This window comes from Canis lupus, chromosome 4 (genome assembly GCF_011100685.1).
Source record: "Canis lupus familiaris isolate Mischka breed German Shepherd chromosome 4, alternate assembly UU_Cfam_GSD_1.0, whole genome shotgun sequence".
NCBI classification, from domain to species: Eukaryota; Metazoa; Chordata; class Mammalia; order Carnivora; family Canidae; genus Canis; species Canis lupus.
Genome location: NC_049225.1, coordinates 5078534 through 5100414, shown reverse-complemented (window position 1 = coordinate 5100414; position 21881 = coordinate 5078534). Strand labels below are relative to the sequence as shown.

The 21881-nt window shown below is 34.4% G+C and overlaps 1 protein-coding gene across 6 annotated transcripts in view; it reads right to left on the bottom strand.

Moving 5' to 3' along the window:
* The window catches only part of ARID4B (AT-rich interaction domain 4B), a 149792-nt gene that overhangs the window by 24013 nt on the left and 103898 nt on the right, over positions 1–21881 (bottom strand). For 4 of the 6 annotated variants that reach the window (XR_005357743.1, XR_005357744.1, XM_038533851.1 and 1 more), the window contains exons 17-18: positions 17795–18046; positions 2629–2713 (exon numbers count right to left, since the gene is read on the bottom strand). Coding sequence is in view for 4 of the 6 variants with exons in the window: in XM_038533851.1 (XP_038389779.1) it covers positions 2629–2713; positions 17795–18046 (337 nt within the window). In the remaining 2 variants the exon portion in view is untranslated. The remainder of the gene's footprint in view (positions 1–2628; positions 2714–17794; positions 18047–21881) is intronic. The other 2 variants (XM_038533853.1, XM_038533854.1) reach the window with 2 other exon arrangements.

The following is a 21881-nucleotide window of genomic DNA, read 5'->3' as shown; positions in this document are numbered from 1 at the left end:
TTTAATAGTGGAGTTAAATTAGTAATCCCATAAGCAATTGAGACTAACCAACCTCATACTGCTAATAATTGGCATTACAAACTCTTCAAAATTAAATCCCTAAGGCTTAAATATTCATTAAAAAAACAATTTCAGGGGCGCCTGGGTGGCTTAGCAAGTTGAGCATCTGCCTTCAGCTCAGGTCATGATCTTGGGTCCTGGGATGGAGCCCCACATTGGGCTCCCTGCACAGTGGGGAGCTTGCTTCTCCCTCTCCCTCTGCCTGCCACTCCCCCTGCTGTGTGTGCTCTGTCAAATAAATAAATAAAATATTTAAGAAAATAATTTCAACCTGGTAGTTTCAAAACGTGTAACATTTTCAATATAAAATGTGGGTTGGGAATGACAAAATTCTAAACATCTTCATTTAGCTGGCAATGAGGAGTAACTCTAAACAAATGATCTCTTGTAAAGCGAAGTTGGAGACAACTTTCTTGCCTCAGTGGTAAATTACCATTTCTAGTAAAGAACTGTCTGTTTACCAATAAGATGAGGAGAGGCTAACTAAAATACTTCTGGAAATTGTTTTTTGAATCTGTTTTGAAAATAATTTATGGGAAAAATCATTTAGACAAGCTTCTTTTTTTTTTTTAATTTTTTATTTATTTATGATAGTCACAGAAAGAGAGAGAGAGACAGAGACACAGGCAGAGGGAGAAGCAGGCTCCATGCACCGGGAGCCCGACGTGGGATTTGATCCTGGGTCTCCAGGATCGCGCCCTGGGCCAAAGGCAGGCGCCAAACCGCTGTGCCACCCAGGGATCCCTAGACAAGCTTCCTAAATGATGATGTAGAGCATGATGGAGCAGTAAACAACTCTGACATCCTATTATAGAGACAGACTAGAATCTCAGTGACTATTTTCACACTTCTCCCAAAGATGGTACATCACCATCATCACTCTGGATGCACAGAAGATAATTCATTACATATTACAGACGCTTTAGGGTAAAGGTTCTCCATGTGTGGCCCTGGACCTTCTGGGAATATGTTAGAAATGTAAACTCCTGGAACCAGCCTCAGATCTAGTGAATAAGAAATGCTGGGGATGAAGCCAAGCCTTCAGAGTTTCAACAAGTCCTCCAGGTGACTGATACATGCTCAAGTGCAAGAGTCACCTATTTAAGACATCTGGGTTTAATTCTCAGAATGCACTGAAAAGCCTTATGTGCAGGTAGACAACCATAGCCTATCAATAATTAGTGCTGTTCCTATTTTTGTACCATTACCAGCCTTTTCACTACTTCATTATTTTATTCCAGAGATTATAATGTATCATGTATTCTGAGAGCAGAAAAGGTCCACCCCACTCAAAATTCAAATATGGCTTGCTTGCATTCATTCATTCATTCATTCATTCATTTCAAATATGGCTTTTAATGGCTATCAGAAGAAAGATGAGAGGGAAAGGGGTGCAATATCAAAATATTATCTAGGAAGCATTTTCCAAAATTTACATGCCTTTTCCCCAAAGACCAGGAATTGTAATATGCCCTGGGAGAGGCCAAGAACTAAACTGAGAATAAATATTTACAAAAAAATCTCTCTAGGGAATATTCTAATACCACTTCTCCCATCTCTACACCCCCTCTTCTACCTAAGCAATACTCCTCCTAAAACTTGCTGTGTATAGACACTGGCTTTTTTTAACACCACTCACAACTTTTCCAATAGCTAAAAATAATGCCGTAATTTCCATACTTCCCAATAAAGACCAAGAGTGAAGCTAAAAGGGGTTTGAGAAGCTACCAGGTTGTTACACTGAAACTTGAAGAACAGATTTGATTTTACAGTGAGAAAAGAACCACCATTCTGGGGGAAAAGTCTGCACTATTTGGGACCACCAGCAGGAAAGTAAACAGTTCCTCACTGGGAATACAGGAAATTGAATTTCAAAAGAACTACTAAACACCTCAACTATAGATATCATTCAAAGGATTAAAAAAGCCATTAAAAAGATAAAAAAATATTTTAAAACCTAGTGACTGGTTGACTTTCTAATAAAAGTTAAAAGATTTAGTCTTAGAATAAACAAGAGTAATTCTATCATACACAGCAGTAGCATTAATTTCCAAACAAGCTCATTAATAGATTCCCACAGTACCCATCGATGGTGGGGCTAATGTGGTCCTGTGAACATGTTCTAAGCTCCTGCCAACAGAGTCAGACAAAGATGAAAAGAAACAGAGGAGGTGCAGACAGGCTCTCCTCTGCGTTCAGATACGTCTTCCTCTTCCTTTGAATAGTTTACAGCCATTACACTAAGCCAGGCTCCTAGACACACTATTTAATGATTCCTCACTGGAGAGGAAAGGGGCAAAAAAGGACTGAAATAACTAAATGAAATCTGTCTGGATGGTCTTACCCAATGTTAGGACTAAAAAACCCTCAAAGATCACTTAGTCTTGTTTTAAAAGATCTTTCCCAAAAGCTGACAATATTAACTATACCCAAATCTAGCATTTGATAAATTCGCTGTTCTGAGAGTATTTCCATCTCTACTAATATTCATGCACACACACTTAATACATCATTTTCGAGGAAAAGTTCTTTGATTAAAAGCTATGATATAGCAAAATAAGTACTTACCTTTATTTTCTTCCGATGTTTTATCTTTGGCACATTTTTATCAGCAGGTCTTACTATTTTATCTGCTTTAATCCATTCATCATACCTAAAATTAAAGGAAATTAATATAAATACACAAAATATCACAGAAGTAACTATGCCATATTTAAGAAAAATTCGTAAATAGAATTGTAACATTTTAGAATAGGAAAAGACCTTGGAGACCATTTAGTTCAACTTCCTGGTTTGATGAATATAACTACCAAGGCCCAAAAAGAGAGATAAAGTGATCTGCTGACATAATGTCAGCTTCTGGCTGAGCCAAGACCAAAAAGAAAGATCTCTTGACATCTAAACTAGCACTCCTTACTCTGCTATACCAGAAAAACCAAATTGTATTATAAAGAAACCACAATATATTCTGGCTTTTTCTGTTTTGTTTTCTTTTAAGCAGCAAGTGAGACAGTTGGTTTTTTTTTTCTAGACTCATCAGGAAGCTAAGGAAATACGCTCTAATTTTAAATGACATTGTGATACGACAGCATATTATAACTTACAAACAATGCAAAAATCAATTGAAATAAAAAACACCTTCTTATAAAATAGTAGGAAAGCTTGACTCTGCCAAATTTTTCAGTATTCTGAGGTGCTTCCTACATATACAGACAGCTAAGAGTCAACAGCTCTGACTCTGATGGCCTTTCCAAAATGCTGACAGTCTGTGCGCATTTCATAGGGTGCAACTTACTACTGACTGCAATAAAGCTATTTGTTTAAAGCAAAACAGAATGGCAGTTTATTTTTATAAAAATTCAGCTAAAAAGAAGAAACATTAAAAATGAATTAACCTCTTTTTATGTTCAAAAGTTATATACAATTACTGTGGAAAATGGAAAACTACCTGACATTTTTAACTCCAGAACACGGAACAATTGAAAATGAGCTTTTAAATTAAAATGTCCTCATTATTTGAGGTACTAAATGAAGTAATAAAGGTCCTAAGTCAGGAAGTAAATGACTTGGGTCATTACCTGACGAATACATTATATTCTTGCTCTAGGGTAGGCCTGGAAAGTATGTCTGTAACCACTCCCAGATAAATTCTACTGGCTGGTGTAAACTACTAGCTGCAATAAAGCTGAGGGCACACCCCTCAGGCAAAGGATTATGTCTATCTGCTGGAAGCTGCTGATAGTAAACTGTGGGGGCCACAGTGATAAGTAAAAAGAATGAGAAAGAATGCAATGCGTTCTAGGAAAGTCTTCACATAATCCCTGCAGGCTAGTTATGTGGCTCTGGTTAAGCCATTCTCAACATCAGATTTAGTGTATTCTGCATAAATAAGACTATTTTATTTATTTTTTTAAAGATTTTATTTATTTATTCATGAGAGACACACAGAGAGAGAGAGGCAGAGACACAGGGAGAGGAAGAAGCAGGATCCCTGCAGGGAGCCTGATGTGGGACTCAATCCCGAGACTCCAGGGTCACACCCTGGGCCAAAGGCAGGCGCTCAACCACTGAGCCACCCAGGTGTCCCAAATAAGACTATTTTAAAAAGTAAAATAAAAAAATAAGACTGCATATCACATACAGTTTTTGAGAATCAAACATATGATTAAGTACTTTGAAAACTTCTAAAACAAATATTATTCTACTAAACATACCCCTTTTGGTATTTATACTGGCACAGTAACACCTATCTAAATATTTACAGTACTTTTCACTTTCCTATGAATACTAAAAATTGCATTATGCTTGAGATGAAAGCAATTCAGTTCCTTCCAAAATTGGGGTGAAGGTGGAAAATGAACAGAAAATATTTCTGCCCTCCACAAAGTTGAATGTAAACTAGAAGCTGCTCTTATTTGCATATAGTTATGGAAGTCAATGCTATATACTTTGTTTAAAAGAAAACAAAAGAAGCTTTCTAACTACTTAGAGATAACTGAAGATAGTTCATGATGGTTATATATAACAACAACTTAACTAAACAAGGATATATTATTTTTAACCTTTCTTAAATGAAGACTATCTGTTGTGTAGTTAGTTTTATAATATCAGACATTTTTACTATTCAACTTGGGTTTTTGACATGAATTATATTTCAAATTAGGGCAAAATAGTAGCTTTAACTTAAGATCACTACCACGATGTTATATATTTATTTTACATGGAACACCAATTACATCAAACAAGCAAAGAATACATCTGCCTCCATAGTTAAAATGTCCACTGTGACGGAGGAAGACTTAAGACTCAGAATAAATGTTAAATTTTCTTCAGAAGAAGGTAGAAGAAACATACACATCAGTAACAGCTATTGCCTGGTACAGGCTGATGCCCACTGCCTGAGTTCCAACAGTGTACAGATGCCAACTGGTAATTATTTTCTAAAAGAAGACTGGCTATTGGAAGAACTTAAAGTAGTGAGTGTGGATGTGGAAAGCGTTGGAACAGACAGAAAAGAAAAAAAGGCAAATTCTGGAATTAGATGAAATGAACTACACAATTCTAAAATATCTGAATAGTAGTAATTAAACACTATGGTCTTACTGCATTTTTAAAAAGATTTTATTTATCTATTCATGAGAAACACACAGAAAGAGGCAGAGACATTGGCAGAGGGAGAAGCAGGTTCCCCACAGGGAGCCCAATGTGGGACTCAATCCTGGGACCCAGCAATCACACCCTGAGCCGAAGGCAGATGCTTAACCACTGAGCCAGCCACCCAGGCATCCCTGATCTTACTATTCTGGATGATAGTTTTGTTTTAAAATAATATTCTGTATGGTTTTAGGAGATGCCTTGGACAATCATTTAGATATGTTTCTTTTTTTTAAAATATATTTTTATTTATTCATGAGAGGCACAGAGAGAGACAGAGACATAGGCAGAAGGAGAAGCAGACTCCCTGTGGGGAGTCTGATGCAGGACTCAATCCCAGGACTCTGGGATCACAACCTGAGCCAAAGGCAGACACTTAACCACTGAGCCACCCAGGTGTCCCTAGATATGTTTCCTATTGAAGTAATTACATGGTAACTTATAGTCCTCTAAGTATTAGCTAATATTATTACTCTTTTATTAGTTGCCTCTTTCTGTTCTACTTTCTCAGTGTGTGTTTGTTCAGGCATTCCCCTGTTCTGACACTACTTAAATTTTTTTCTTTTCTCCATCAAATGTATTCCCTATTTTTATAAAATGTAGTAACACAATATTATTGTTATTATAATTAATAGCCTTTAGAACTAGAAAATGCCTTAAAAACCTATCAATGAATTTATTTCGCAGATTAAGAAAACCAAACCATGAAAGTAAACTGACTTTGCAAGCAATAGGCTTGCCAAAAACAGCACCAGGTAGGGAGTTAGAGAAAAATGGAAGGTAGAGAAAGGAACTGCCTCTTAAAACATTCTGGTCAGTATCAGCATAATGACAGAGGGCATGGCAGGTTCCATTCAGAGTAAGCACAGAGAAGAATTATAGATCAGCAACTGGAAAAGCCACCTTCAAAGTGCACAACCACAGCACCTGGGGGGCTCAGTTGGTTAAGGGTCTGCCTTTGGCTTAGGTCAATGATCCCAGTGTCCTGGGATTGAGCCCCAAGTCAGGCTTCCTGTTCAGCAAGGAGTATGCTTCTCCCTCTCCTTCTGCCAGCTGCTCTGCCTGCTTGTGCTCTCTTTTATTCCCTTCCTCTTGTCAAATAATAAATCAATAAAGTCTAAAAAAAATTTTAAAAGATATAAATGCACAACCTATGATGAGGGAGAACTGAAAATAATGTGAGAATTTTGGTTAAGGGAGCCCTTTTAAATTATAAATGCCCTTACCAAATAGAAGTTGAGATCATGGACACAAACGTTAGCCCAGACAAATATTTCAAAATTTAATGAGATTCTACATAGCACTTTGTCTGATTAATCTTAAAAAAAAAAAAAGAAAAAAGATTAGAGAATAAACAGAACTGTAACTGATCATCATCTTTTATTTTTTAAAAGATTTATTTATTTATTTATTCATGAGAGACACAGAGAAAGAGAGTCAGAGACACAGGCAGAGGGAGAAGCAGGCTCTGTGCAGGAAGCCCGAAGTGGGACTCGATCCCGGGTCTCCAGGATCACACCCTGGGCTGAAGGAGGCGCTAAACCACTGAGCCACCTGGGTTGCCCTGATCATCATATTTTAAAAATAAGAAATGTTCTTTTCCTTTATGTAATTACTCAGAGTATCATGCAAGTGTTCCATTTTCTTGATAGAATACATTCAAAGAACACAAAGGAGAGACACATAAGTTCATATGGAGAAAAAAACTGGTGCCAAACGCCCCCCCCCCCACTACATTTCCTACAGATACCAACTTATGTAAAAGGGGTAGGCCAATTTAATTTTGACTTTAATAGTGCCAGTTAATTTAAATAAAGGAGACAGTATTAGTAGGTCAAGATCTCTGACTCCCTATGAAATACCAAGAATTAACACTTGAATGAAATGAATCTAGTTCAGAACTACAAGAAGTTGATGCTGCTCATTCTATATAAACTTTGTCTTTTAATACAGTATACTTAATATATATTTAAAAAGAAACTATACATTTACTACAGGCATAAAAGAAAATAATCAATGAAGATAAAAAATGAGAAAATTCAGCTCAAATTCAAATATCTTGGATATCATAAAAATGGAAACTACTGGAAGTGGCAAAAAGCAGAAAATTGCAGCTAAGAAACAGAAGACGATAAAATAGTTCTCAATTTCTCCTTAGAGTACGATATCAAAGTAAGATATCCATTCATGCCTCAAAATACATTCTTTTATTTTGTTTTGTTTTTAATTTATTTATTCATGAGAGACGCAGAGAAAGAGAGAGGCAGAGACACAGGCAGAGGGAGAAGCATACTCCATGCAGGGAGCCCAACGTGGGACTTGATCCTGGGTCTCCAGGATCATGCCCCGGGTGGAAGGCGGCACCAAACCGCTGAGCCACTTGGACTGCCCTCAAAATACATTCTTAAAGAATATTAAGAATCTTAATAACTAAATGCGATACTTTTTTAATTTGAAAATGTTTCCAGTCATTTTCTGACATCCTCAAATACACAAGAATGCTGTCCTTCCCTCAGCTCTCCAATATTCTTGGTTTTGCTTTAAGTACCACAGACGGAATCAAGAGTACGTATTTTGATGAGGTCTCTCAATGCATAGGAAGAACACAGCTTAACAGGTATTTAGGGTAACAGGTCTTCAGAGAAACCACTTTTTATCATTTTAATACACCTAGATTCTTCTTCAAGGTTAGCTAGCAGGCCTATTGGTTGTCTTGTTTATGATCACATTGTCTGAGAGCTAGGAGAGAAATGTAAGCTAAGCAGTGGGCCTTCAAACAAAATGACTGGTAACTCTGGATTCAAGCAGTAATAGAGTTCTATGAGAATGTCTGAAGAAAACCAGGTAGTTTGGATTATTGATAAAAACTGTGCTGCCTTTAGCCTGGGGCCTGATCCTGGAGACCTGGGATCGAGTCCTATGTCAGGCTCCCTGCGTGGAGCCTGCTTCTCCTGCCTGTGTCTCTGCCTCCGTGTGTGTGTGTGTGTGTGTGTGTGTGTGTGTCTCTCTCATGAATAAATAAATAAAATCTTAAAAAAAAGAAAAAAAACTGTGCTGCCTTTAATTGGACGTTATCTTTAAAAATCACGATCACAAGAAAGTAATTGGCCTCTTTGTGACAAAAGGGAATATAGTTTGCCAGGGCACAATGAAAAGATAACTAAATATTTCCATTTAAAAACAAATATTGAAAAACTAAGAAAAACAAATATTGAAACAAAAATTAAAACAAATACTGATTTAGAAAATTAAGTCTGATAGTAATTAGACTATATTTTTCAATGATCAATTAATGCACTGTCGGGAATGCATGAAATCTAGACAAGTATCTCATCAGGTATTTAACTAAAAGTATTGAGGAAAATATTTTGAAAGTATATATTTGGTGTACTTGAGAATACCTCTATTGAAATCATCTAATATTCAACTAATGGAACAAACATGAAAGAACAGAAGCATGAGCAACTCATTTAACTGATGTCTGCTCCCTGACCTGTATAAAATAAAGGAGCTGGATCCCTAAAGTAAAAAAATTATATGAAAACTCTGTGACTGAAAGTATGCATGAGGGCTTATTCATTTGATAAATACTTCTTAGGTACTATTTATGTGACAGATTGTGTACTAGGCACTGAGTATTTAGGAATGAATACAACATGGCTCCTTCCCACAAGGAGCTTAGCATGGAACACAGAAGACAACACTAAGCAGTAATGGCAAAATTAACAATACAAACCTTCTGAACCTTTTGAAAGCAGCAGCCACATAGATATTGGAATTTTAAAAATGTGTTCAATTTAAATATTCATACAAAGCTAGAAGGAACCATTCAGAGACCATAATATACTTGCTCTCACCAGAGAAAAACAGAGAAAAACAGCTTTCTGATTTTTGTTTGGATGTGTTGGCAAATCATCTTAGCAATGATAAAAACGGAAAAGAATTGTTAATCAATCAGATATAAGAAACCAAAATGGTTCTGTTGCCCACATTAATCCACATTTTGGTTCTTCTTAAACCCAACCAAACCACCTTCAAAGAAATATTATCAGTGTGTATCAATACATACCCCAAAAGACATAACTTCAGAGATTTAAAAAAAATAATTACATGCAGAATAAAAGTATTTTAAAAATAATTTCATAAGCAAAACCAAACTGACATTAAAAAGCTCACTCTGAAATATATATACAAATTATTAAAAAATTATAAAATCTAAGAACCAACCATTAATTTAAATATTAAAATCATCTGTATTTTGTTTTCTGTGACGATTAGACTCATTTAATAACAGCTGAACAATACGTACTTCATATCTTGTCTATTTATATATAAACAGTTAATATATGTCACATACTAGTCAGGTTTTAAAAACCTCACATCTAAAGTAGAAATTTAAGCTATCTTAGCAAGGAGAAAAATTTTCCCCCTTAATCGTTAGAGTAAAAAAGTATAGAATATAAAGCATAATGTTGTAATAGGAAAAAAGACCAACTCATATGAAAAGCAGTAATAGTTATTAAATTATAAACTTTATAAGCTATTTGATCGATATTTGCCTAGTTTATGAATTTTCCATAATAGTTTCAATTTACACACATATTTTCAATCTGAGAGAATACCTAAAGCAAAATTTATGACTCATTGAACATAATTTAATGCCTTCTGTCATGTTAAGATATAACAAAAATAAAAGCATTATACTGTTGAAAAAATAAAATTCTAAGCATGCCATTAACATTTCATATTTCCAATTCATATAACCACTTAATATTAAGTCCACATCAAAGACACAGGAATGATGTTCATCATAATAAAGAATATAACAGAATGACAATTAACTTGAATTTTATAGCATAATCATATTTAATGTTTGACACAGCAGCCCAAGAGTATGGTGTAGTAATTGTATCAATTATTTTTCCTGAAGATTTTAACTCTGTAAAATGAAACAAAGGTATAGGTCTTTAGGCAGAGGTAATATGTAATGTTAAGAACACATCATAAAGCATTACACCAGGCTTATTTATAGAGATCACTGCAAATGGTTAACAACCGTGGCATTCACTGTATTTTGTGATGTAAATACTGACTTTTAAAAGTACCTGAAAAGTTTACTTTATTAACAGTTGTTAAGTTTAGGGGATTGGTACTTATGCACAGTTAGACAAAGGTACTGATGTACCTACCAATCTACAAAACCACCCAATGGAACAGGTCCACATTTACATTTTACATTAAATGTACCTGCCAATATACAAGAACTACTGAATGGAACAGGTTCAGTTTGGGAAACACTCTAAGTTGAATTCACAAAGAAAGCAAGCCCATCTAAGTGCAAAAATACCCAAGCTATTAATCTTTTTTCATGAAGGAAGTATTTATTTTCACTTGCACTGAAAAACTAGAGTCCACTTAGAAGTCGTATTTTTAAAGTACAAATTATTATGTTCATTTTACTCACTGCTTTGTCTCTACAGTTAGAGGACTGCCTGACACAAAGCATCTGGATACAGCACAAGAACTTTTCACATGAATGGTAACAGCCATTTGACTGCCATAGTACTTTTTAATTTTATTGTGCTTTCGAGTAAGCTGGGGAACGTGACAAAGGGTTGGGGATAATGAGAGTTTGGAAAACATGACAGTGAGGTAACAAGAAAAAAAAGAATAGGACACAAGAGGAAAAGCATGCAAAGGGAATTGGAATTCTTTAGTTAAAAGAATAGGGTGATGTTCCCTCCTTGCCCTCTAAAACAAGTTTGCAGATATTCACTTGGAAACCACTGTCAAATGGTGAAAGTTAACTTTCACACTATAGCAATAAAGAGACAAGTTCCTAGAATACTTTCCTTTCCTTTCTATCATTACCAGAATAATTATTTCAAAGAACAGAAACAGAACAACTATGTATTCTTTAATCAACATTCCTAAGTCCAATGGCAATGAAAAGTATGACAGGGATCAGATTACATAGGAAATAAAAGAAGAAAAAAAAAAGTAAGGATGTACAACATTCTGCAGATGGAAGGAATAGAGAAACTGAGCAGAAGTGACATAAAATTTCTTAAAGGGACAAAAGGAGACAGAATAGGAGAGTCATAGAGTAGAAGTATCTCCAATCAGATTCATTCCAGTGTCTCACCTTCAACTCTATTTTGGCTACAAATTAGAGGAGATGGGCTGTCCATACAACAAAAAAGATATCATAAAAAAGAACTGACTACCATACTTACATTTAAAAATTAACTCAAAATGGATTAAAAACTTATGTATTAAAGACAAAACTATATGATTCTTAGAAAAAAAAAACAGGGACATTTTCACAGCCCTATATTTGGCGATATTTTCTGGCATACACCACCAAAAGCATGGACAACAAAGGAAAAATAGATGAATTTGGACTTTATCAGAATTTAAAACTTTTGCACATCAAGAGAGTGAAAAGACAACTCTGAGAGTTCACAGAATGGGAGAAAATATTTGCAAATTATGTATCAGAGAAAGGATTAATATATAGAACACATGAAAAACTCCTGCCACTCAACTGCACAATAAAAACAATTAAAAAATGGGCAAAGGGCTTGAACAGACATTTCCCCTCAAGGAAGACAAATAGCCAAAAAGTGCACAAAAAGATGTTCAATGTCACTAATTGTTATAAACATGAAAATCCAAACCAAATGAGATACCCATTAGGTTAGCTTAATAAACATTTTTTAAAAGCAGAAAGTAACAAATGTTGGTGAGGACGTGGAAAAACTAGAACCACTATACAAATCTGGTAAGAATGTAAAATGGTATAGCCTTTCTGGAAAATGGTTGGACAGTTAGTCAGAAAATTAAACAAAGAGTTACCATATATAAAAGCATCAAGAGGCTCCAGTGAGAGAGCCAGGCCACAACTGTCCCAATCCCCCATTAGTCTCTATAATCTACAGGTGACATTTTTATACACCATTCCCTTTTATTTTAGATTAACTTCTGTTCTATTTCTATTTTGTTGCCAGCAGGTCCAATTTAATTCAGTATTTGTTTCCTACTTACCATATACAGGCATGTACTTTTCTCCATGTGGTAAGGGATATTAATAGAATGAATATGGAATTGGGATTTTTTTTCCCATGTTTTAGAGTTAAATGCACTTTTGTAATGGGAAGTATTGTGGTGCAAGTAGAAAACTTGAACAATTAAAAAAAAATGTATCCACAGTCCTAGGTGTAAGCTATATTCCAGAAGGTCAAATCCCTTTGGCTCCAAAAAAGAATTTGGAAAAATTCAGTATAAGAAAAGTGACTCAAATTAGGACTGGAAAAATAGGAACAGAATGTAAAAGTAGTTAAAATGGATACCAGAAAGATAAAAGAAGAGCACAATTTTAAGGAAGAAAACACACAGGCAAGAAGAGACAAAAGGATAACTGAGGAATGGCAGTAAAAGAAAATAAACAAGAAAAACAGTTGATGCTGTTGCAGCTGGAACACAAGTGAAAATTATCACGGAAGGAGCGATCAGCTGGGTAAAATACCCCTGAGAAAGCAAGTAACAAGAGTTCAGGAAATAAGGATGGAATTCAGCTAGATGGGGTCACTAGTGACAGGGAGGTGTGATAGGGGCAAAAGCCCTATTGGAATGGGTTTTCACAAAACGACAGGAGAGAAATTGGGTGACAAGTGTAAACTCAAAGATTTTTGCTAGGTGGCAAATGAAGCAAAAGAAATGACACAGTAGGAAAAAGCAGGGAAAGCTCAAGTGAGTTTTGAGATGAGAGAAATAACCACAGGTCCAGACATGGATGATTCAGAACAGAGTGAGAAATTGACAACAGAGAAGAAGAAAAGGGAGAATTTCTGGACCCATGTCTCTGATTTAGGCAAGAAGGCATGAAATTTAGAAGACTGGCTTGAGGGCAGCCCCAGTGGCCCTGTGGTTTAGTGCCGCCTTCAGCCTGGGGTGTGATCCTGGAGACCAGGGATCTAGTTCCACGTCAGGCTCCCTGCATGGAGCCTGCTTCTCCCTCTGCCTCTGCCTCTCTCTCTCTCTCTCTCTCTCTCTCTCTCTCTCTCTCTCTCTGTCATGAATAAATAAATAAAATCTTTAAAAAAAAAAAAGACGACGACTGGCTTGAGATAGTATAGTAGCATGCTTGTTCACTGATGACTTCAAAGATGAGGCAGAGAATGTGGCAGCAGATGCTAGTAAGAAGGTAGATGTGGAAGCTATAGAAATCCTCCTCTCATTTCATTCTTTCAATGAGGTCATAAAGTAAGGTCACTAACTGCAAGTGAGGATGGGGAAGAGATGCTGAGTAGTTGAGGAGCTAAGAAACAGTATGAAACAGTCTTTTGAGAGACTGAATGGAAGTGGGACATATCTTGGCCACTTGAAGTTCATAGTCACAAATTTATTTTTTTAACAAAGCTAAACTTATGCACAACTCATTTCTGTTATTAATCAAACATATTTTTAAAGATGTTATTAGAGAGAGAGAGCACAAGCAGGGAGGGAGAAGCAGACTCCCCGCTGAGCAGGGAGCCTGATGTGGGGCTCGACCCCAGGACCCTGGGACCATGACCTGAGCCAAAGGCAGATGCTCAACCAATGAGCCACCCAGGCACTCCCACAGTCATGAATTTGAAAGAAGTCAACATAGTTGTTTGCTTTCTTCAGCCAGGATCAGCTGCACAGGCCAGGAGTAAGAGTGTGAGACTGAAGCAGTGTTCTAGTGGTAAACCACTTCTTCGTATCTTCAGTCCAAGAATAATATTCTGCATATGATATTGAACTTATGTATGCCAAACAAAGGAATAGATGTTTGTTAAAAAGCAACTGAATGTTAGCATAAAAAATGGGTTTGAACCCATTTGTGAAAGCTTTTGATCACTCCCCCATCCCCATTCCCTCAAAAGAGAAGTCAATTTGCTTAGAGAAGTAAAGTATAACAGATACATTTTTATTTCAAGTAATATACTTAAGTATAATTTATCTTATTTTCAGTTTCCTATAACTTATAAAATGGAACAGAACTTGTTACTTAGGAGTTTTACAGTTGAAATTTCAGTGTTGCTTTTCCTTTTTTATTCAGGGTATCCTCTTAATGGAGCTGATGAACCTCAATATTAAAAAATTTTCTAATCAAATTCCCAACCCCTTGATTATGGAAAGCCAAACTGGAAACAGAAAAAAACATATCAGCCTCAATACATAATACAGTACTGATGCATTTTTAAATCTCAAGCCAAGCAGTCTAGATAGCCAAAATACACTTAGCTATATCACTGAACGGGGATAAACCCAACATGCACAACAGAGATTATAGCAGTTGAATTTCAAAGTGTAACTTTATTTTCAAAAATTCCATCTCATATTTATGGCATGACTTAGAAACTTGAGAATGAAAGTGATCACTTAGGTAATGGTACTAAAAACTTCTATAAAATATTAACATCACTATGAGAAAACAGCCTACTATTAAAAATTACTGAAATACGATTATAACTTTTAAAAACATGAGCTATGTACCTTAAAAGACTAAAAGAGAACATACTATAATATTAATAGTTGTCTTTCTATTTTAATATATTTTGCCATTTTTCTAGATTGAACGTTCTCTTTAGAAGAGTTGAAAACAATTTATAAAAAAGCACTGACTTTTCTCCAAGCAAATCTACTTGTATTGGACAATAGTTGTATATTCGGGCACCTCATCTGAAAAATTCTATAGGAGTGTTATACATTTATAAGCCATTATATTGCTTAAGATCCAGAGTTGTGGCTATTTTCCAGAAAACTGGATGTAAGCCTATAAATTTTTTTTTTTTTTTGTGGTGGTGGTAATAAAAAAACAAATTGGCCCAAACACTATCCTTTGTGTAGCAAAAATTAACATTTTTCAGTTGTAAAATAGGGGTACAAATGAAAATTATATTAATGTAAATGTTTACACTGCACTTTAGAAAAAAGGAAAAATATAGAAATTACCAGAACAGTATTTTTAAAAGAAAGATACTCTTAAGAAAAATGTCTTCACTAGAAAGTGACCTTTTAGATCAAACAAAATTCATATATATAGCTCCGTATAAAATGTCCTAAATTGCTATAGTAATGAATGACTGCCACTGAAGATTAAACTATTTTCATGAACTTTCATGCATAAATCTTCATTTCTAATTTCACGACTCATAAGTGTAAATTCAAAGATCAAGCTGAAGATCCCCGGAATAATAGGCAACTTGTTGTAGAACTGATGAGGATTTGTTGCAGTCCTCATTAGATTAGCTTCTGATATGAAGGAGCAGCAAAAATCATAATTATTGCTTATTCATCAATAAGAGACTGGTTATTACTGCAGAGAGAAATAAGAGTACTGTTCTATTGACTAAAAGAAAATTACTGCTAATCTACAGTTTTCTCTCTGATGCTGGAGTGTGGAGAGATCCACTCTACAGGTCTTCATCAAGTTGGTCAGTTTTCTTCTTTTGAAAGTTCAGACCATATAAACGCTTGAGGTGTAAGAAGTAGATGGCATCCTTCTCAGTAACATAAGCTTGTCTTGTTGAACTAGGTCTCATTTGCTTTTCTATATTATTAAAAACCTGAAGGCCTCAATTTAAAGTCTTCCCCCTTATCCTACCCAATCCCCTACCAGTTTGAAAGCTAAAATATCGATATTCTCTCTCTACTCTCGAAAATCCACGTATTCCTAGGGTAAGATTAGTCAGTCTTCTCTTAGCAAACAGAAAGCTCTATCTTCCTTGCAGAATAATTTAATGAATGTCTCAATTCTTCCACCCACTAAACCTCTTTTCTGTTTAATGAGATAACAGAAAATAATCAAGCCCTGATAATGGTTCAAGTTGGAGAACAGTAAATTCTGTCACAAAATTTAAAGTATTTAATAAAGGCCATTAGAAAATAAACCAGCAGAGTAGGACTAAAGAACTGAAAGGAGAGGTAAAAGATGATGTGGCTTATCTATCTGTGGGCATTACTCAGTAATTATTAATTTTCCTGATTCAATTTTTTCCTTCCTAATTTTAAACTAACATGTTCAACTTTTACAGTTACATTATAGGCATAAATGGAACTCCCTCTACATTTATATTAATAAGATCACTTAGGTCAAAATGATTAAATATCAAAGACTGGGCAAAATATTCTTATAGCAGATATATCTGAGATCTCAAGTATCTTCCTTTGAATATGATCATTAATAGCCAGCCCTTTAAGTGAGGAAAATCATGCACCACAGAGGCAGCTAAGAGCCAACAGACAAAAGAATAAATTACACATGATGCTGAAACTGATTATTTGGAAAAGCTTATGCTTCAGGATAACACTTATGATAACAGTATTCTTAAAATTGAAAACTTTGTTAACTCTGCTGGTCAGAAATAATAAAGAACGGGTCCCAAACAAAACTTCTAAACGTTTCCTTTTGACTTAACTTGTTATTTTCTTCCAAGCATCAGAATGGATGAGAGCTGTACTTTTCTCTAAATAAGAAAGATTAGCCATGCTTCTAGAGCTTCCCATTGCCACAATAGGACGACATAAAATAGATTTTTAAGAAACAGAGACTATACAGCTTTCTTAAGAAACAGAATTTGAGATGATGTTTTCTTAATAGCTTTCCAAATCACAGAATACAATTTAAATAAAAAACATGGGAACTGTATTCCTCCATGAAGACACTAGGCACACCATGAAACCACCACTTAAGATTCCTATGGTGAACTTTTCAAGGGCAACAACCCTATTATAGACTGTATTTCAAATATAATATCAAATACTCCAAAATGAATTGTTTTTTCTTAAAAGATCATCTAAGTGACCAGATCCTAAAATGGGCTTGCCAATTTTGGATAAAATTCAAATACAAAATTTCTCTGGGTAAGCCAAAGAAAACTTGTGTAAGGAAAGAATTTAAGCCATTGAACACAACCTAAAACCAAATCTTAGTCTTGCCTTTCATTCCTAGGATTACCAGCAGTCAGAAAGTACACTCTATTTTAGTCAAGCAGACTTGCTTAGACTTCCAACATATTGTCTCAAACAGACAAATTTCAGAGGCTTCTGAACAAGGCTGTAATACAAGAGCTGTTAATGAGGAAATAAAGGCCTCTTAAAATGGCTAAAGCTTATTAAGAAACTGCAACTCTAAAATCCCTGCCTACTAAAGGAAAGAAATATGAATTAAGATTACAGAGAAGAGGTTATTGTGGCAATGTAGTTGAAAATGCAAGAGCAAGAAGCCTAGTAGACATCAAGACGCTCTTTAAAAAAGATTTTTCTATCATTTCCCCAATAATATTGCCTCTGTTAATCTACATGTATAACATAAAAAGCAACTGTATGGATTTCAGTTTTCTAAACACTAAGGGTATCTTCTGAGTATTAAAAACAGTAAGTAGGAAGTCACTACGCGAGGCATTTACATGCTAAAATCTACGTATTTTTTTATATGGTACTATGACCTCAATTAGAATATTGATAATGTAATTTGTTAATTCAATTTTAAAATAGAAAATTATTTTATAAGTGTTTTTAGGTAGTAATCACTAGCTAAAACTCAAGTTACCTCACATTCCATCCGCAGTAATGCACCAAGTAAAGGACCTCTCCACCTTCGACATCAGAATCTTTAATACTAGCTTCATACATTTTTTGATTTTTCCCTCGTCCATACCGCACTTGGACTTTCATGCCTGGTGGATAGCATTCAAACTCCTCTTCCTCATTGTTGTCATCATCCTCTTCATCCTCTTCCTCCTCCTCCTCCTCCTCTTCTGCTTCTTCATCATCTTCATCTTCCTCTTTATTCGTTTCATCTCTTGAAAGGTTTAAAAAATTGCAGTTAATAAAAGACACCTCATAAGCTTTTCAGTTCCAAACCACATAAAATGATAAAAATTGTGGCTGTGACTGCTCCGGGAACAGCAGGTTCTGTGTGTATGAAATTCTGAGTTTCAACGTAATGGTAAAAACTAAAACTGTATAAGATGACCATGGTTATAGAAAGATACATTTAGAGAAAATGAAGATTGAAAAATGCATTAAAAGAAAATTTCCAATAGCCAGAAGAATAGAAGTTGCGTAAGAAACTAGTAAGGGCGACTATATAACAACTTTTCCATGTTTATTATAAGTGTTTTACACAGAAGCATTGACAAAAACAAAAATCATTACACCTCATAGCCATTTTCAGACTAAAAATTACTTTTATTCAAATATTTCCATCCTCAGGATGTTTAAAACAAAAACTTTTACTAGCCAACAGCTGGTCTTACTGAGTTCCAAAGGTGTTCCAACCAAAATTTTAAATGTTATGCTAACTGATATTTTACCTTTCACAGTAATATTTGACTAACTTCACTATCACATCTAGTTTTTTTTTTCTATTCTAAACTTAGCTACAATTTCTTCTTTACTGCAAATTTATTGAAAGTCTTCTACTACCTTGAAAAAAAAAGTCTTCTACCAATTCTCTCAACTTTAAAGTTCCAATGAAATACACATATGAGGCCATATCCAAGTAATATGAAACTAAAAGTCAAATCATTCTAGAAGCAGCACTGCAACTATTTCAAAATTCTCAATATTTTGCGCTTTTTAAAACTGAGCATTTACATTCATTCTATATTAGTCAAAAATCTGTGCTAAACAAGTTGGAGAAAATCTTAAATTATAAATCTTTCCAAAGACTAGAATTATTTTTTAAAAATCTTCAATTTGAAATTCAACTATATTTACTTCTAAGTTTTCATCTGTTGTGCACAGTATAAAAACTATGTCTATACTTATTATAATTTTTCTCTCAAAAAGAATCCATCACTTTAAAGCTGACAAAGATCATAAAACAGAACCGCAAGACAGCTAAGTATGCTTTAAAAATTGATGAATATAATATTTATATAAAAAGCTTTCTCTGTTAATGTTTTATATTCTTATATGCAAACTTCTTAGCAATAATATACTTTATTATCATTCCTAATTATGCAGTTGTGTAAGCAACAAAAATAATCTATAGTAATACTAGCAACACCAAAATGGTTTTTTATTCTCCTAGCTCTTTCCTTCTACATGGTGAGGCAGAAGGAATGAAGGGAAGCCTAATAGCCTTGTGAAATTAAGTCTAAGTTTACAAAAGTAACAAATGCATTAGTTTTCTCTGAAATACATCACAAAGTCTACAAATCTCAAGAATTATTTCTATTTTTAAAGATTCATTTATATTCAAATGATTAGGTACTTAAAAATTAAGACCTAAACAAAATCAGATATAATCTGAGACAAAAAATAGGAACTCTATTATTAAAAATACATTAACATGTCTATAATGAAGAAATAATTGTTAGGCTAAAATGTCTAGGAAATTACTAGAAAAAGGTATTCTGGATGATAAATTATTATTAACAATTTTTAAATAAATGTTATATATATATATATATATATATATATATATATATATATATATATATATAAATGCTTAAGATATTTTGGAGGGAAGAGTATTACTTGTTTAAATCATAAGCTTAGGGATCCCTGGTGGCGCAGCGGTTTGGCGCCTGCCTTTGGCCCAGGGCGCGATCCTGGAGACCCGGGATCGAATCCCACATCGGGCTCCCGGTGCATGGAGCCTGCTTCTCCTTCTGCCTGTGTCTCTCTATCTGTGTGTGACTATCATAAATAAATAAAAATTTAAAAAAAAATCATAAGCTTATATCTCTGTGTATCAGGGAGAAAAGGAAGTGTATTCTAATGGCCACAACAAAATTAGAAATTTATCATGCACCAAAGAGATTTATCATGTACCTCAGAATCATATAAGAGAAAAGAGATACAGAATAAAATGTCTTAAGATTTTTTAAAATAAAAACAAACTCTAAAAACTATGTCGTACATTATACAGTGCACTGAACACAAGTGATAAATGCCAATAATAGCAAGTACAACCCTACTTTAAAGTGGCAGCCAGGTCAATCTTTATTTTAATCTGGAATAAAACCCTAATACTCTGCAAAAATAAAGCAAACAAAAATTTAAAATAAAATTCTCACATTGAATATCAACCTCAGACACAAACCAAATGAAAAGCACTTAAGTAATATACTAAAGTATAAAAAAGCAAACAACACAATTACTATCAGGCAAATAAAATATTCTACTCCTTCCTCTAATAAATCAGTGGCAAAAATCAGAGGTAAATGCACTAAGCCAGATAGAACACAGAACAAAATACCCTTTGAAAGTATAAAATGTAGCCAGCATACAGAATTTAAAAATTAAATTTATATCACATCCACATGCACGCTGCATGCCATGTGTGTACCCGCATACACACACACACAACTGTTTAAAGTTTATTGTTTAAAGAACTATACGCTGAGAAACCAAATGTATCAGTATTTTTCACCTGAATTCACAAAGAAATATCAAAGTTTCCCAGTTTAATGACACACTCCTTACAATGAAACAAAAGTTTTTTTAAATCTATAATTTGTTAATAACTACTATAGGCCAGGCACTGAACCTGGCATTTTATCTGAACTAACTTATTTATCTCCTACACCTGGACTATGAGAAAAGGACATGGAAAGTTCCTGGTAGTAGCTAATTTCTTAGAAAAAGTTTACATGCTAGAGAAATACATAAGATTCTTTATAACTGTAAAAATTTTCTATTGCACTTACCTAATAAAATTCAGAAATCAATCTTGGACATTCCCAACACATAATAATTCTAAAGAATATCTACCAAATTAGGGCAGTCACACCAGGAAGATTTCAGTTTGTGGTATGATACATTTATAAATATATGTAGTAAATTAAAGAGTATATATAGTTGAAGAACTTTTTAAAACCTATAATATATAGTTTATACTATAAAATAAGCTGAAACACCAACTTGAAAATTTAATTAGTAACAAAAAGAAAAATAGGCTTGTCACAGTGCCTCCTACACAGTAAATATTCCAGAAATACATGCAGATTTAAAATCAAATTTTTAGGCAAAAAGCTGAATCTTATTAAGTTTCTTAAGAGTTGAAATGGTCTCCAGTAGCAGCAGCGAGGAGTACTTCAAAAACACATGTGCACAAAAAAACTACAACCAAGTATAATGAGAAAACATACTATATTCATCTACACCCAGGTTTTTCCTTCCATGTTTATCTGCATGCTGCAGCCAAAATTTCAGAAGACTCTAAAATGATCAAGAGATTTTAGGCAAATAGCTAAGTACTTACTAAGTTTCTTAATAGCTGAAATAATCTCCAATTAGCAGTTAGGAGTATCTGATACACACATTTGTACAAAAAGATATTTAACCAAGTACACTAAACAAACATCTTTCACTATATTCAGGAAGCATATTTTGCTTCCCTTCCTTTGCTTGTCCACTTGCTGTGGCCAAATTTCAGAAAAATACTAAAATGATCAAAAACATTTGGTTGTACTTATTTAAATGGACCATTAACAATGGAGATGTTTAGGTTTTCTAAACCTCAGAAATAAGACCAGATGCCAAAATTCACCTACAAAATCCAGGGATCCCGTGGCAGTGCATAAATTACATTACTAAATAAGTAAGTTCATCATTCCAAACTAACCAAAACAATTGCTACTGTCACATTAAACACAATATAACAATCTTGGCCTTTTGAAACT